Source organism: Serinus canaria, chromosome 21, assembly GCF_022539315.1.
Source record: "Serinus canaria isolate serCan28SL12 chromosome 21, serCan2020, whole genome shotgun sequence".
NCBI classification, from domain to species: domain Eukaryota; kingdom Metazoa; phylum Chordata; class Aves; order Passeriformes; family Fringillidae; genus Serinus; species Serinus canaria.
In genome coordinates, this window is record NC_066334.1 from 6,172,562 (window position 1) to 6,189,174 (window position 16,613).

General features: G+C 51.9%; 1 protein-coding gene across 1 annotated transcript; it reads left to right on the forward strand.

The window, feature by feature from the left end:
* Positions 1-1,703: 1,703 nt before the first annotated feature.
* Positions 1,704-16,376, forward strand: LOC103820793 (C-factor-like). The gene is made up of 6 exons (XM_050982675.1): positions 1,704-1,883; positions 12,233-12,284; positions 12,503-12,690; positions 13,656-13,811; positions 15,042-15,152; positions 15,627-16,376. The coding sequence occupies exons 1-6, from the start codon at positions 1,743-1,745 to the stop codon at positions 15,738-15,740; spliced, it is 762 nt and encodes a 253-aa protein (XP_050838632.1). The 5' UTR covers positions 1,704-1,742; the 3' UTR covers positions 15,741-16,376.
* Positions 16,377-16,613: the final 237 nt, after the last annotated feature.

Sequence of the window (16,613 nt, forward strand, 5' to 3'; positions counted from 1 at the left end):
TAATGCACAAAGGAAATTGTTCAGCGATGAGGGAAGGAAGGTGATGGATTAAATCAAAGCACCTGGGCGAGAGGAGTGTTGCTGTTTGTGAGACAGAAGTTGCTGGAATGGAGCTTTATTTGGAAGAAAGGACAAACACAGGTATCAATCTCCAGGGCAGCCTGGCTGCTGGCTGCCTGCCACAGCTGCTGTGTGCTCAGGGCTGAGCTTCCCCCAGCCTGAGGGAATCCAGGCTGTTCCAGAAGCCCCTGCTCAGCTCTGCTCACGGCCAGCCCTGTCTGAGGCAGGAGAAAGGTCTGGAAGGGTTTTGTCATCTTCATCTCTCCTGGGAATGATGTAACATCGAACCTGAGCTAATCAGCAGCAATGCTTTAATAGAAATAAATCCTGTACGGTTTTTGGAGCTGTTGCAGGTATTTAGAATTAAACCAACAAAAGTGGAACAAGGCAGACTCAGCAGCTGCTTGAGGCTTTTCCAAAGAATTTTTCCTAATTACCAAATCTTTGTTCTTCGGTTTCCCAAGTCCAAGGGCAGAGTCTCTCCTTGACCTCCAGAAGGATGAAAATATTTTAGAAGTGTAGTGATCTTTAAAAAAGAGCAATATTGTGCTTAGAGCTGTAAAAGAGCCTGCAAAGCTCCATGTAGCAGTTCCTGCACGAGTGCAGGTCAGCAATGAGCAGGTTCCTGATGTGGGGAGGGACAGGATGGGGTGAGGACGAGCTTAGGGCAGAGTCCTGTGGTGATTTCCAGGACCAGGTCACCCACAGTGAGGAAGGGACAGAAATCTGCTGCCTGGCACCCTCTAAAAACCTCAGCAGGAACGTGAGGAGTCCAGAAACGGGGATTCACTCCTCCCTCTGCTTCATCCCCCGTTCTAGAGCTGAATCCTCTCCTTGTGCCCCCTCCTGCCTGCTGGGGGGAGCGAGCTCAGCCTTGTCCCGCTCCGTGGGGCCGACAGTGAGGGTCAGAGGGCTCAGGGGCGGCTCCGCGGCCGCCGCTGTCACACGCAGGGCTCCGAAGTTGATAGAACAGAGTTTGGGCAGCAGCCGTGAGCGGGATGGGCTCGGGTCCTTGTGGGAGGGGGAAGAGCCAATTCCCCTTCCCCGGCCGCTCTCTCCCTGCCCCGGAGCCGGGAGGGGAAAAAGCCAATTCCTCGTCCCCTGGCTGTTTTCTCCGTGCCCCGGAGCCGGGCGGGGGAAAAGACAATTTCTCTGCCCCGGAGCCGGGCGGGGGCAGAACCAATTCCCCTTCCTCGGGCCGTTCTCTCCCTGCCCCGGGACTGGGAGGGGAAGAACCAGTTCCCCTTCCCCTGGTCCTTCTCTCCGTGCCCCGGAGCAGAACCAGTTCCCCTTCCCCTGGTCCTTCTCTCCGTGCCCCGGAGCAGAACCAGTTCCCCTTCCCCTGGTCCTTCTCTCCGTGCCCCGGAGCAGAACCAGTTCCCCTTCCCCTGGTCCTTCTCTCCGTGCCCCGGAGCAGAACCAGTTCCCCTTCCCCTGGTCCTTCTCTCCGTGCCCCGGAGCAGAACCAGTTCCCCTTCCCCTGGTCCTTCTCTCCGTGCCCCGGAGCAGAACCAGTTCCCCTTCCCCTGGTCCTTCTCTCCGTGCCCCGGAGCCGGGCGGGGGAGGCGCCGCGGCGGGGGCGGGCCCGGGGCGGCTCCGCACGGCGCAGGTTGAGAACCGCGTGGGCTCAAGAAGCGCCAGGAGCGGAGGGGCCGAGCCGAGCCGAGCCGAGCCGAGGCAGCATGGCCCAGCCGCGCTGCCGCTCCGTGCTCATCACCGGCTGCAGCCGCGGCATCGGGCTGGGGCTGGTGCGGGGGCTCGCAGCCGCCAGCCCCTCCCCGGATTTGGTCTTTGCGACCTGCCGGTACCCCGAGAAGGCGCAGGTAAGCGGGGTGGGGGCGCCGGAGGTCCCCGGAGAGGGGTAAAGGGGTCGGGAGGGAAGAGAAGGCACTTTGGAAAAGCGGAACATCTCGAGCATCCCTGTGGCGGCAGCGAGAGCCAGGACTGGGATGGAGCAGGGACAGAGATGGAGCCGGGACGGAGCCCCCGGGCCGGGGGAGATGGAGCCGGGACGGAGCCCCCGGGCCGCGGGGATGGAGCCGGGACGGAGCCCCCGGGCCGGGGAGATGGAGCCGGGACGGAGCCCCCGGGCCGGGGATGGAGCCGGGACGGAGCTGCCGTCCGGGGCAGGAGCCGGGCCGGGTGGAGCCGGTACCGGGCAGCTCTCGGGGCTGGAGCTGGGGTTTATGGATGAGAGGGAGCGTTCCCGGGAGCCGGGAACACGGCCGGGCAGCTGCAGCATCTCCAGCGCTCCTGCCGCCCCCATCCTTTCATCCCGAGTTTCTCGCTGGGTTTGCTGCTGGAGATGTCTGTGCTGTCCTTGTCCCGATCTGCACAGCCCGGAGCCCTGCAGGGACAGCCCATCGTCCCTCAGAAACCTTTCCCGGGGGAGAAACCCGCCCCAGCTTTGCTTCTCTCTCTCTCTCTCTCTCCACGCGTGTCCGTGTCCCCAGCAGGAGCCGTGAGCTCTCTCTGCCTCTTTCTCAGCAGGGCAGAAAGCCCAGATGAGCAATGAATTAATCACTTTTAGTTCCCCTCTCTGCTGGGCAGGGCTCGGAGCTCCTGCTGCAAACAGGAGGGTTTGGGTTTGGTACCTGCTGCCGTGGATCCACTTGCAGCTCTCGCTCTCTCTCCCATTTCAGCCCAAGTCCCTCCTGCTGCAGCACCGCGCTCCTTTTGGGACTCCTGCAGGCTTTTATCGGAGTCTTTAAAACTCGAATTTCACCGAGTTTCACACACCTCTGGAACTTTGGGAGGTAAATCGCTGGGGGTGAGCAGTCACTCTGTGCCCAGCGGTGTCGCCTGTTGTGTGTGCGGGCTGATCTCGGCTCTCCTCGGAGAGGGGGAATTTGGGCAGCACAGGAACTGGCACAGGTGCCCATTCCCTGCTCCTCCGGAGCTGCAGGAAGCCGAGCTCAGCCCTGCCACTGTCCCAAACCCCCCTGGAACACCCCAAGTATTTGGAAGGAGAATTGACACCCACAGCCCCATCCCTGCATTTCCAGCGAGGATAAATGCAAATTCCAGAGGGAAACAGAGCCCCTGTGTCTGCCCCTTCAGGGGGATTCGGTTCCTTTCGCACAGATTGTGATCACACCATCCCAGCCATAAACCCAACACAGCTGCTTTGTTTACTGCTCAGCTACAAAAACCCTCCAAAGGTGGTGCCTGGGGTGTGGGACAGGGCTGGCCAGGTGACAGCTGCAGGCTGAGCTCTGCTTCTCCTCAAGGACCTCTGCAGCTCCTTATGAAACTGAAGGAAAAGATCTTTATTTAAAAAAAAAAAAAAGTCTCCAGCACAAAGGTACATTTAGGGTATTTCTGAATGAAAGCACAGAGAAACAGCCCAGCGAGGCTGGGATCAGGTGCTCGGCTCCCTTTCAGGGCTGCTGCTCCCTGTGGCTCCCCTGAGCCCCTCCTGGCAGCACCTCAGCAGAAATTCACTCCATTCTGTTCCCTTTAACTCCTGTTATTGAGCAGAAATTCATTCTGTCCCTTTAACTTATTTTATTGAGCAGAAATTCACTCCATTCTGTTCCCTTTTAATTCATGTTACCTGAGCAGAAATTCACCCCATTCTGTTCCCTTTTCACTCCTGAGCAGAAATTCGCCCATTTTGTCCCTTTCACTCCTGTTACCTGAGTAGAAATTCACTCAATTCTGTTACTTTAATTCCTGCTACCTGTGCAGAAATTCACCCCATTCTGTCCCTTTAACTCCTGAGCAGAAATTCACTCCATTCTGTTCCCTTTAACTCCTGTTACCTGAGCAGAAATTCACTCCACTCTGTTCCCTTTTCACTCCTGTTATTGAGCAGAAATTCCCCCATTCTGCTCCCTTTAACTCCTGTTCCCCAAGCCCCTCCTGGCAGCACCTGAGCAGAAATTCACTCCACTCTGTTCCCTTTTCACTCCTGTTACCTGAACAGAAATCCACCCCATTCTGTTCCCTTTTAATTCATTTTACCTGAGCAGAAACTCCATTCTGTTCCTTTCACTCCTGTTATTGAGCAGAATTTCCCCCATTTTGTCCCTTTCACTCCTGAGCAGAATCCCCCCTCCTGCCCCTGTCCCTGCTGTTTTTGAGCAGAATTTCCCCCCTCCTGCCCCTTTCACTGCTGTTATTGAGCAGAATCCCCCTCCTGCCCCTTTCACTGCTGTTTTTGAGCAGAATCCCCCCTCCTGCCCCTGTCCCTGCTGTTATTGAGCAGAATTCCCCCTCCTGCCCCTGTCCCTGCTGTTACTGAGCAGAATTCCCCCTCCTGCCCCTGTCCCTGCTGTTTTGAGCAGAATTCCCCCTCCTGCCCCTGTCCCTGCTGTTTTTTGAGCAGAATCCCCCCTCCTGCCCCTGTCCCTGCTGTTATTGAGCAGAATCTCCCTCCTGCCCCTGTCACTGCTGTTATTGAGCAGAATCCCCCCTCCTGCCCCTGTCCCTGCTGTTTTTGAGCAGAATTCCCCTCCTGCCCCTGTCACTGCTGTTTTTGAGCAGAATTCCCCCTCCTGCCCCTGTCACTCGCTGTTACCTGAGCAGAATCCCCCCTCCTGCCCCTGTCACTGCCTGTTTTTGAGCAGAATCTCCCTCCTGCCCCTGTCACTCCTGTTTTGAGCAGAATTTCCCCCTCCTGCCCCTGTCCCTGCTGTTATTGAGCAGAATCCCCCCTCCTGCCCCTGTCACTGCTGTGTTTTGAGCAGATCCCCCTCCTGCCCCTGTCCCTGCTGTTATTGAGCAGAATCTCCCTCCTGCCCCTGTCACTGCTGTTTTTGAGCAGAATCTCCCTCCTGCCCCTGTCACTGCTGTTTTTGAGCAGAATCCCCCCTCCTGCCCCTGTCACTGCTGTTTTGAGCAGAATTCCCCCTCCTGCCCCTGTCCCTGCTGTTTTTGAGTAGAATTCCCCCTCCTGCCCCTTCCCCTGCTGTTTTTGTGCAGACATCCCCCCTCCTGCCCCTGTCCACTGCTGTTTTTGAGCAGAATCCCCCCTCCTGCCCCTGTCCCTGCTGTTTTTGAGCAAATTCCCCCTCCTGCCCCTGTCACTCCTGTTACCTGCAGCAGAATCCCCCCTCCTGCCCCTGTCCCTCGCTGTTTTTGAGCAGAAATCTCCCTCCTGCCCCTGTCACTGCTGTTATTGAGCAGAATCCCCCCTCCTGCCCCTGTCACTGCTGTTTTTGAGCAGAATCCCCCTCCTGCCCCTGTCACTGCTGTTTTTGAGCAGAAATTCCCCCTCCTGCCCCTGTCACTCCTGTTGATTGAGCGAATCCCCCTCCTGCCCCTGTCCCTGCTGTTTTTGAGCAGAATTTCCCCCTCCTGCCCCTGTCACTGCTGTTTTTGTGGCAGAATCCCCCCTCCTGCCCCTGTCCCCTGCTGTTTTTTGAGCAGAATCCCCCCTCCTGCCCCCTGTCCCTGCTGTTATTGAGCAGAATTTCCCCTCCTGCCCCTGTCCCTGCTGTTGTTGAGCAGATCTCCCTCCTGCCCCTGGCACTGCTGTTATTGAGCAGAATTCCCCCTCCGGCCCCTGTCCCTGCTGTTTTGAGCAGAATTCCCCCTCCTGCCCCTGTCACTCCTGTTTTTGAGCAGAATTCCCCTCCTGCCCCTGTCCCTGCTGTTATTGAGCAGAATCTCCCTCCTGCCCCTGTCCCTGCTGTTTTTGAGCAGAATTCCCCCTCCTGCCCCTGTCCCTGCTGTTTTTGAGCAGAATCCCCCTCCTGCCCCTGTCCCTGCTGTTATTGAGCAGAATCTCCCTCCTGCCCCTGTCACTGCTGTTATTGAGCAGAATTCCCCCTCCTGCCCCTGTCCCTGCTGTTACTGAGCAGAATCCCCCCTCCTGCCCCTGTCCCTGCTGTTATTGAGCAGAATTTCCCCCTCCTGCCCCTGTCCCTGCTGTTTTTGAGCAGAATCTCCCTCCTGCCCCTGTCACTGCTGTTATTGAGCAGAATTCCCCCTCCTGCCCCTGTCCCTGCTGTTACCTGAGCAGAATCCCCCCTCCTGCCCCTGTCCCCGCTGTCCCCAGGCTGGCGCCTCTCCCAGCCCTGTTTCCTGCAGATCGCCCCAGAGCCCGGTGTGGCAGTGGCACAGGAAGGCAGCAGCGACATCTGACCTGTGCCAGATCAAAATCTCCCTGCTGGCTGTTTGCCCTGAAGCTGCTTCAGCCGCTGCTCAGAGAGGTCTTTTCTCTTTTCCCACTGGCCCCTGTGGTTTTTTTTCATCCTAATGGTCTCGGATCCATTACAGGGAGGGGTGAAATGGTTCCTTTAACAGGAAGAGATTCCTAGGAAACACTACCCGGGCAAATCTCAGCACAGCTCATCAGTTTGGGGTTTTTTTTTTTGTGTTATCAGCATTTAAAAATCTGCAGCAAAAAGGCTGTAAAAGCTGCAGAGGGAGATGAAACAGCCCTCAGACAGTGCAGTGTGTCTGGGAAGAGTCTGGGTCACTCCTGGCTGGAGGGAGAAACCTGGGAAGCCTCTGGGAGGTGTCTCCACATTCCAGCAACCCCGGCCACATCGGGGGCATCCTGAGCTTTCCCATTTTTTAGGGGGGCAAGTTTTGTCCTCGGTGGCTCAGGGTGGGTTTTTGTTCTTTGTGAGGACCTCCAGGCCATGTGCTGTGCCTTGGCAGGACATCAATAGAAACCTCTGCAGTCAGCTGAAAGCAGATTTCTAACAGATGGCTTTGGAAACTCCACAAGGAAGAGAAATCTTTGCTAAAGGTATTGCAGTGGTTTCACCAGCGTTATCTGCCCCATCTGCAGAGCAAGGAGCTGGCACAAAACTTTCTGACCGTGGAGAAGAGCTCCCACTGAGTCTTGGGCGGCGAGGGCAAGAAAAGACCTGCTCCAGCCCAGCCCTGGGAGATGGGTAAGGGAAGAAAAAAAAAAAGGAAGGAGAGAGGAGATGGGAGAAAGAAGGGAAAGGAGGAGGGAGGAGGGGGACGAGGAGAGAGGAAAGAAGAGGAAATGAGGCAGGGAAGGGGGAAAAGGGTGGAAGGGGGGGGAAACACAGGTTAGAAGGGAGGGGAGAATTAACGTTAAAGGGCAGGTAAGGGGGGGGGAATACAAGGGAAACAAGGGGGAAAAGGGGAAGGGGGGGGAAAAGGGGGAAGGGGGGGAAAAGGGGAAGGGGGAAAGGGAAGGGGTGTAAAAGGGCCGGGTGCACAGTGGCCGGTTACTAAAATGTGCAGGGGTGAACACGTCGGCGGGGGGGCAATACGTGGGACGGGAACATCCGGCAGGGGAACAAACAGGCCGGGGTCAAAAGAGAAAACGGGAAGGTGGCACGCAGGGAAGGTAGTCGCGCATGGGCATAACAACGGGGAGAAGGAAAAAGAAGGGGGGGGAAAAAGGGGGTCCCCCATTTTTCCACCTATGTGGACCCACAAGGTTTTTCCAAAGAGGTGAAACAGGTGGGCCTAATGGAGCCGGTTTTTTCCCCTTGTACCCCCGTTCACACCCGTTCCCCCCAGGCCCCCCCGTTTCCCCCTTTTTCCCCTTCTTTTCACCCGGTTTTTTTCCCTTTTTTCCCCCTTTTTTCCCCTTTTTTCCCTTTTTTTCCCCTTTTTTTTCCCCTTCTCTCCTTTATTTTCTCTGCTATCACTGAATTTCCAGTCACATTTTGAACTCCCAGAGTTCAGTTTCTGCTCCCCAGGGATTGGCACTGCAGCCTCAGCTCAGGGCACACGGAATGGCCTTGGCCCATCTCAGACCTGTTGGTGGGCTCTGAACTTGAGGGAGTTTTCCTCTCTCTGCACACCTGGGTCGGTGCTTTTTCTCTTGACAGCAATTCAGGTGCTCTGATTTTGGGTTTTTTTCCCCTTGGTTTTTTTGCTATCATACAAAAAATCCTCCTTGTTACAAGTGAATTGTCCTGCCCTGCCTCTCCTGCATGAGAGGATGAACCTGGAGAAAACAGATTTGGACAGTTCCTTTAAATTCTGCTCTCTGCTCTGCCAGAGCAGCATTTCCTTGTGGAGACGAGCAGAGCTGAAATGAAAACGCTTTAAAACTGATTTTTAGAGGAAGAGTGATTAAACACACCAAACTGCCGGCAAACACAGCTCCACCTTGGGCAGAGTGAGGAGTGAATATTTCGGAGCCCACCAAAGAGTGGACAGAGAGGAGCCCCCAAGGACCTGCTCGTCCAGAGATGCTGGGGGAACCCGAGTGTGCAGGGGGAACCCGAGTGAGCTCTGCTCCCTTCCCCAGGAAAAGCAGCGCATCTCTCTCCTTCCTGCAGCTCCCCAACCTTGCGGGAATGCTCAACAGCTGCGGGATTTTGCATGTGAGCCCGTGCTGGCAGAGGTTGTGAAAACTCGAGCTCTGGGGCTGAGGAGCTCCTAGGTGGCCTCCCCAGAACATTTGCCTAACAAATGGGCTGCAGATCACAGGATAACTGCGGCAGGCAGATAAACCACTGCCCCTCCTGGAAAAGCAGCGCCCGAGACTCCTCCAGCCACGCTCTGATCCCAATCTGCTTTTTTTTGGGTTGCCTTCAGTGTGGGAGCAGCTACAAATCTCCTGGGAAATAATAATAATAATAATAATAATAATAATAATAATAATAATAATAATAATAATAATAATAATAATAATAATAATAATAATAATAATAATAATAATAATAATAATCCTGGCGTCCTGGTTTGGCTCTCCAGATGGGCACAGCTCTGTCCCTGTAGGACACACGCTGCTGTTCTCAAGGTGAAAAAAGGGGAGTTTTATTTTCTGATTCCAACATTTATAAATTTCCAAAAGCGACAGTGGATGGGAGGGTGAAAAAGGGGAGTTTATCTTCTGACTCCAACATTTATAAATTTCCAAATGGAAAAGGAAAGGAGGGTGAAAATGCCACCTCTCCAACGACACTAGAGCAACAGTCCAGCGAATTTCTCCTCCTCCTCCATAAAAGAATGCAAAACAATAAGTTATTTATAGAAAGTGTGTGGAAAAGTTCTTTACAAAAATATCAACATCAGAAGGTTTAGAAAATCGTTAAAAAATCAAGGTGACACAACCCCAGTGCTGTTAGCAGGGGGTGTGGAATTCTCCCCACACTCCTCTTTTCCATCTTTGCTCCTTCCTCCCCCATCCTGCTTTCCTATCCAATGGAAAACTCTGCCCTGAAGGTCTGCACTTAAAATCGGTGCAGCCCCCGGGGTGATGGGGAAGGAGGAGGTGAATAAATCAATTCAAAAGTGCCCAGAGCTGTGGGATGTGCACAGGAGCATCTCCTGCTCTGCCTCTTGGTGGGTTTCACCTCCACTCACAAGAATGAGGCTGATGGGGAAGAGAAATTCCCATGGGGAAATGGAATTTCCCTGCAAACAGGAATTCCAAATGGCTTTTTAAAAGCATTCCTGTTGTCCTGAAGGGGTGTCCAGCACGAGCTGAGCCTTCAGGAGAATCAGGATTTTCTCACAGAGCTCCCAGGTGAGCAAATCCCTCTGCAGAGCTCTGGGGAGCTCCCAGGGCTCAATGTGCAGTTCAGTTTCCCTCTCTCCAAGCTCCAAGCTGTGCCTGCTCCCTGCTCAGCCCCGGAGCTCTCTGCTCACTGTCTCGGTGGGAGCTGGGGCTTGTTTTTCCCTCCAACACATATTTTAGCCATGTGGTTTGCAACTGGGGAGAGCAGCTGAGCGATCTGTGCACCAGATTTATCAGGCACAGGGGGCATTTCTGAATATGCATCAGGCACAGGGGGCATTCTTGAAGGCTGTCTAATTTTGGGTTCTTGCAGAGTCGTTTTGTTTGATTATTTTTTCTCTTTTTCTGGAAGTGTTTTACACTTCCTACAGCAGCGAGGGCTGGTTTTTCTGCAGGCAGAGAGAGCTGTGGCTCAGGGCAGTGCTGTGGAAGCTGTTCCAGGGTTGAACAGCGAGCTGGCTGAACACCCTGATACTGAAATCTGGCTCAGAGGGACGCAGAAAAATAGGATACACCTCTGGCTTTGTCCCGAGCGCCAGCAGGATGAGGTGAAGGATACCCGAGCACCTTTATCCTGCCTGCAGGCTCTGTTTGTTTGGCTTGATTGCTTCCAACTGGCTGAGTGGGGCCAGGCCCTTTCCAAGAGCTGTAACTGAAGCGGATAATGCTTTCATAAAGAAGGCAAAGTAAATCTTTGCTAAATGACAAAGACAACAAAACATTCCTGGTTGAAATCTAGCAATAAATACCCCGTGTGCTGATGAGTCTGTGTCTGGAGGCCTGAGTGCCAGAGGATCTTGTTTAAATCAGAATAGGCCGGGCTCTTTGTTAATCGTAATTAAAAATCAGCAAGCAGGAAACAACAGATGCTAATCAGAGTTTAATTCTCGTCTTGGACTCCCCACGAGTTGATTCTCAGGGGTGATGGTTCAGGTGCAGAGCAGTTCTGCAGCTACTATGCTAAATAAACACTGTCAGGGAGTTGTGTTGTGGCTTTTGCTTGGGCTTTGTTTGCCTTGCTTGTTTTTAAATTATCTGTCGCAGCACACTAATTAAAAATGCCTTAGCTGGGATGTGTTGGCTGTACCTCTTGTCTCAGCCCTTCTTTTCTCATGTTCCTTGTAGTCACAGGAGAGGGAAAAGAGGCTTTCCTGCAACTTTGAGATGTTCTAACTGGATTTTTCAGCTTCTATCATGTGTAACATTCTTGAAGACCAAAGCTGTCCAGATCAGCTCTGTGCCTGGGAGCTGCTTCTCAGAAATTTCAACCCTTGAAGTGGGAGTCACTTGCTAACTAAGTAATTAACTGGAAAACCCATTGAATTTGAAACCTAATTTGCACGCAGCTATTGTGATTTCATGCTGTCTGTGTCCTGGAGAATGCTTCAGTTTTTAATTGAAAATATTGCTTGCTCCCTTCAGAAGCCTCTCAGCCTCTCTTGCCTTTCAGCAGGGACTGGTAGCTCGTTCCTGTCAGAGAGTAAAGCAGATAAATAACTGAACTATAAATAAATGGACAAACCTGGAGGAGCCAGAGCACTCGTGGAGCTGACTGTGCACTGAGTGACACTGTCAGACTGAAATCCATGAGTGACACTGTCAGACTGAAATCCAGGGACAACCCACAGGCACAGAATCACTGCAGGCCTTGACAAGGCAGAGCTGTTTCATCCAGAAACAAGACAGGGTGTTCTCTGGGCCTTTAATTTATGGAATTCTGTCCCACCAGGCCCTGTCCAAAGCAAGGAATGCCTTCTGGTTTTGTGCTTCTGACTTGTTTTTCCTTCCCCCTCCCCTTAATAGCCTTAACTGCAGTTGTAGATTGGCCTGGGTGGGAGAACAAATCTCCCAAACAAGCCTGGAGAGAGCTGTGATGGGAGATAAAAGATGTGATCCATTATGGTTTGTCAGAGGACACCGAGTCCCTGAAGTGTCTCCAAGGGGCAGAGAAGGATTCTTTCCAAACCTGCCCTCCTGACCCCTATTCCCAAAGGGCTCCTAAAGAAAGGGATTTGCTGGGGCTGGAATGTTTGGCCAGGTTTGCTGTGTCTCCTGAACATGACTGGGAATATGGAATCCATCTGTTGGCTTTGGCCACGCTTCCCACTTGGCTCCGTGGCACAGAAACCTGAGCATTCCAGCTGGGCCCATAAATCCAGTTTGGACACTCTTTGTGCAGAGGAGAGCAGGGATTGCTGCAGGAACAGCAGCCTGCCGTGCTGACAGGCACTGAGTGAGCTCCAGAATTGTTCTCCTGGACGGTGGCTGTGCCTCAGACTGACTTCTTGGGGGGCTTCACCTCCACTCACAAGAATGAGGCTGCTGGGGAGATGAAATTCCCATGGGGAAATGAAAATTTCCCTGCAAACAGGAATTCCAAACGGCTTTTAAAAAGCATTCCTGTTGCCCTGAAGGGGTGTCCAGCACGAGCTGAGCTTCAGGAGAATTAGGATTTTCTCACAGAACTGGGGAGGCACTGGGTTTTTACTGGAATGCTGAGAACTGAGCACTAAAGCTGGGAAATATCCCAGTAAAAATCCAGCACGCTGGAGTCTGGATTAAGTAGGGGAAGAGTCCAATTTCCTGATCTGGCTCTTAGGAAAGCTGCTCAGCAGGCTGGAAAACAAAGGAGAATTTCTGCCTTCAGTCCAATCAGGAAAATATTTCAGTTGCAATTCTGCAGGTGCAGAATTCAAAGTGATTTATGCAATAGCCATGGAGATATCCATATATATATAAAATAAAAATAATTCTTTTTCCTAGGAACTGCAGCAGCTTAGCAAGCAATACAGCAACATCAAGCTCCTGCAACTGGGTGAGTAAAGGGCTTTATTTCTGAAATTAGGTGAGTGCATCTTAAAAAAAAAATCTAAAGATAACACTGGGGAAGTGTAATTCTGTAAAATCTGCGCATTTTACAAAATCTGTGTGCTGCCCAAACGTCCCCAGCGAGCCTCAGCTCTGGTTTGGCACGGGCTGTCTCAGGCACACCTTGCACTGTTCACTTGGGGCTTTTCCTGCCTCCTCCTGCAGATGTGGTCTGTGAGAACAGCATCAAGAAAGTGGTGAAGGAAGTGGAAGAAATTGTGGGAGACAAAGGGCTGAACTGCCTGATCAACAACGCTGGCATCAACGTGCTGGCCTCGCTGGAGGAGGTCACGGCAGAGACCATGCTCACCATTTATGAGACCAACACCGTGGCCCAGCTGATGGTCACCAAGGTGAGCACTGGATGGGCTTAACCTGGGCCTTTTCCACACCTGTGCAGGTGTTTGTCCCCTTGGAACTGCTCAGAGACAGCTCTGACACCCAGCTGCTGTCTGTGCACCTGGTGTGGGGTCGCTTTGTGGTGGGGGGGTTGTTTTGGCAGGGAGGAATGATGGATCTGACTCCATGCTCTCAGAAGGTTGATTTATTTCTTTATGATACTACATTATAGTAAAGAATTCTATACTGTACTAAAGAAGGTTAATTTATTTCTTTATGATATACATTATATTAAAGAATACTATACTGTACTAAAGAAGGTTAATTTATTTCTTTATGATACTACATTATATTAAAGAATACTATACTGTACTAAAGAAGGTTAATTTATTGTCTTTATGATATTATATTATATTAAAGAATACTATACTGTACTAAAGAAGGTTATTATTCTTATGAATCAATTTATAAGAATACTATATGTATAAAGAAGGTTAATTATGCTTATGATATTATATATAAAGATACTATACTGTATAAGAATACAGAAAGGACACTTACAGTAGGCTAAAAAGATAATAATGAAAATTTGTGACTCTGGAAAGAGTCCCAACACAGCTTGGCAATGATTGGCCAGAATCCAATGGAACAATCAATCTCCAAACACATTCCACATGAGCAAAACAGGAGAAGCAAATGAGATAAAAATTGTTTTCCTTTTCTCTGAGGCTCCTCAGCTTCCCAGGAGAAAACTCCAGGGCCAAGGGATTTTTTCAGAGGATGTGAATGTGACACAGTGGGGCCAGGAGGTGGGCAGAAGAGGCTGCTGGAGGAAGGTCTCCTCTGGCCACGGGGTCTGAGGAGCCATCACCACGCTGTGCTGGTGGCACAGAGCTGTGCTGGGGCTCCTGCTTTGGATGAGGGGATGATCCAGCTCCAAGCCTGATCACCAAATGAAAGCAAACTCTGCTTTTCACAGGCGTTCCTGCCGCTGCTGAGGAAGGCAGCGCAGCTGGGCACCGGCATGGGCTGCCACAGAGCTGCCATCATCAACATGTCCTCCCTGGCTGCCTCCATGCAGCTCGTCCAGGCCAACGAGATGTTCCTCAAGGTCTATCCCTACAGGATAGCAAAGGTTTGTGGGCTGCCCTGGGCTGTGCTCCCTGGCTGAGGGCAGGGAGAGACCATGGCCTTAGCAAGGGGTGCAGCACACAAAAAGTGTTCTTGATCTCCACCTGGGTGGAAGTGGGAGCTGTGGAACGCTGCACCTGGAGGCACTCCTGGAGAACAGGCTCCCAAATCCCAAATGCTCAGGTACAGATCCATTCCCAAGGGGTTTGGCACTCAGGGAAGAGCTGAGAGAACAGGCTCCCAAATCCCAAATACTCAGGTACAGATCCATTCCCCCAAGGGGTTTGGCACTCAGGGAAGAGCTGAGAGAACAGGCTCCCAAATCCCAAATGCTCAGGTACAGATCCCCTCCTGAGGGGTTTGGCACTCAGGGAAGAGCTGAGAGAACAGGCTCCCAAATCCCAAATGCTCAGGTACAGATCCATTCCCCCAAGGGGTTTGGCACTCAGGGAAGAGCTGAGAGAACAGGCTCCCAAATCCCAAATGCTCAGGTACAGATCCACTCCTGAGGGGTTTGGCACTCAGGGAAGAGCTGAGAGAACAGGCTCCCAAATCCCAAATGCTCAGGTACAGATCCCCTCCTGAGGGGTTTGGCACTCAGGGAAGAGCTGAGAGAACAGGCTCCCAAATCCCAAATGCTCAGGTACAGATCCCCTCCTGAGGGGTTTGGCACTCAGGGAAGAGCTGATGCCATTGAGTGTGGGTTCCATCAGCTGTGTTCTGCTCCCATCCAAGAGAGAGAGCAGGCAGGAAACTCAGCAAAAGGTGTGCTGACCTCTACGTGGTGATGTCAGTCACTGACAGGTGGGATTTTTACTTTTCTCACATCCAGGGATTGAGTTTGTACAGATAGTCAGGATCACACATACAGTTTCTCCTACACCACCTACTCAGAAGCTGTTAAATGCTTGTTTTCCCTGTTCAGAAGTAAATGAATGTTTGTCTAGTGCTTAGTGCAGAAAAACACGGTCCTTATGTCAATATTATTCTCCTCCCAGCTCCTGAGCCGTTTCAAATGCTACTTTATCTTCCATTACAACTTTGTTTTGATTTTGGGCCATAAGTTTGTGGGGCAGAGCTTTCAGAGTTCCCAGAAAGTCTGGATGAGTTCCTGAGAGCCTCTTGCTGCCCCTTGCTGTGCCAGCAGGGTGGAAGGGAGGTGCCCAGCAGCAGGGCTTGGGGTGGTGCTCCAGGCTGGTGATCACACATTGATGGGTGCTTTCCTCTCCTGCAGACTGCCCTGAACATGATCACCCGGTGTCTCGCTGCAGACCTGAAATCAGACGGAATTCTCTGCATCTCCTTGCACCCAGGCTGGCTTCAGACAGACATGGGTGGAAACATGGTGAGTGCCAGCGCTGGCAGTGTGTGACACTGGCAGTGTGACACTGGGGCTCCCTTGCTGTCCCAAGCCCCAGGCTGCACACACCCCACACTCCGTGGGCTGTGACACACAGAAATGTCACCGCTGACTCAGAGATGACACAGATAAATGAGTGACACACTCCATGCATTCTCTGAAGGCTGATCACTTCATTAAGAATTCCTTTTTATACTCTAGTTTGCTACAGAAAGGGTGCTAAGAAACCACCTTTTTGTGAACAACCTTATGAGGAAAACAGCTTATTACAAAACACCACCTGTGGATTGTTTTAATTCTTTCTCTCCAGCTCCCTCAGACCAATTCCTGGGAAAGCTTATCTAGCTTTTTCTCTCTCTGACACAAACACATCCCCCTTCATTCTAGAGCCTCCTGAAATGTATTTCATTCTCTTCTGCAGGATATTCCCAGTAATGACCTAAGCTTGATTCATTCCAGGCTCCCATGCAGGTGCAGGAGGCCATCCCAGGCATCCTCTCTGTTCTGGACCGTCTCGGTGAAAAAGAAAATGGTTCTTTCCTGGACTGGCAAGGGGAAACTCTGCCGTGGTAGAAGAGCACAGAACTCTACAGGAACAGCTCCTCAGTCACAATTTACCCTTGCTGCTCCTGTCTGTGTCTCGGGGGGTTTTTACACGCTTGTTGAAATGGCCATGTGACACTCAGCCTCTCCGTGGGTGTGTTTGGAAAGCAAAGGGGCTGAGTCTTTCCCTCGGTATTGCTACTGCTCTGCTCTAACTGCAAACACTGCTGTGCTCTCGGTGATGGGCATCTCCTGGAGCCCTCTGAAATGGATCCAAACCTGCAGGTTCAATCCTGGGGCTGCTGCTTCCTCTCCACTTCCAAACCCAAGGTGGGCTTCTGGCTCTTGGCAGAGTTAAATGACCTGACCTCAGAGTAAGGCCAGTGGAGGCTGTCAGATTCCAGCATGCTCAGTTACCTCCAGAAAAAAACTCCTTGGATTCCCTTTGTTCCTAACTGAGCCGAGGCTGAAATCGCCCAGCTCTAAACCAAGGGAATTTGTTACCTTCTGTGAATTCCGTGGCAAACTCTGAGTGTCCCCAGGTTGCCAGTGTTCCACAGGCACTTGCTTTGTTCCCAGTGGGTGACTAACACTCTGATATGGGGGTGGGAATGTTGTTTTGTACATAAACTTCTGAAATGTCTTCAATAAAGTCTCAGTCTGTTTACCAAACTGTTAATTTAATTTAATTTCTCCTCCATAGGTTTCTCTTTCCTGACAAGGGAATTTTATTCTGAATTTTCAGGAAGAAACTCTAACCCATGCTAACTTTTCAGGGTAGTTGGGTTTAACACAGTGGGGGCGTACCTAAACCAGAGACAGACCCTTGTTCTGCTCTGAAATACTACAAGCAGCTGGTGAATAAATCTCTGACAGACCCTTGTTCTGCTCTGAAATACTACA

Excerpts from the sequence above, each read along its gene's own strand:
- LOC103820793 (XM_050982675.1), top strand. The coding sequence starts at position 1,743 with ATGGCCCAGCCGCGCTGCCGCTCCGTGCTCATCACCGGCTGCAGCCGC. Across the intron at positions 12,691-13,655 it reads CCCAGCTGATGGTCACCAAG|GCGTTCCTGCCGCTGCTGAG; the intron begins GTGAGCACTGGA and ends TGCTTTTCACAG. Across the intron at positions 13,812-15,041 it reads ATCCCTACAGGATAGCAAAG|ACTGCCCTGAACATGATCAC; the intron begins GTTTGTGGGCTG and ends CCTCTCCTGCAG.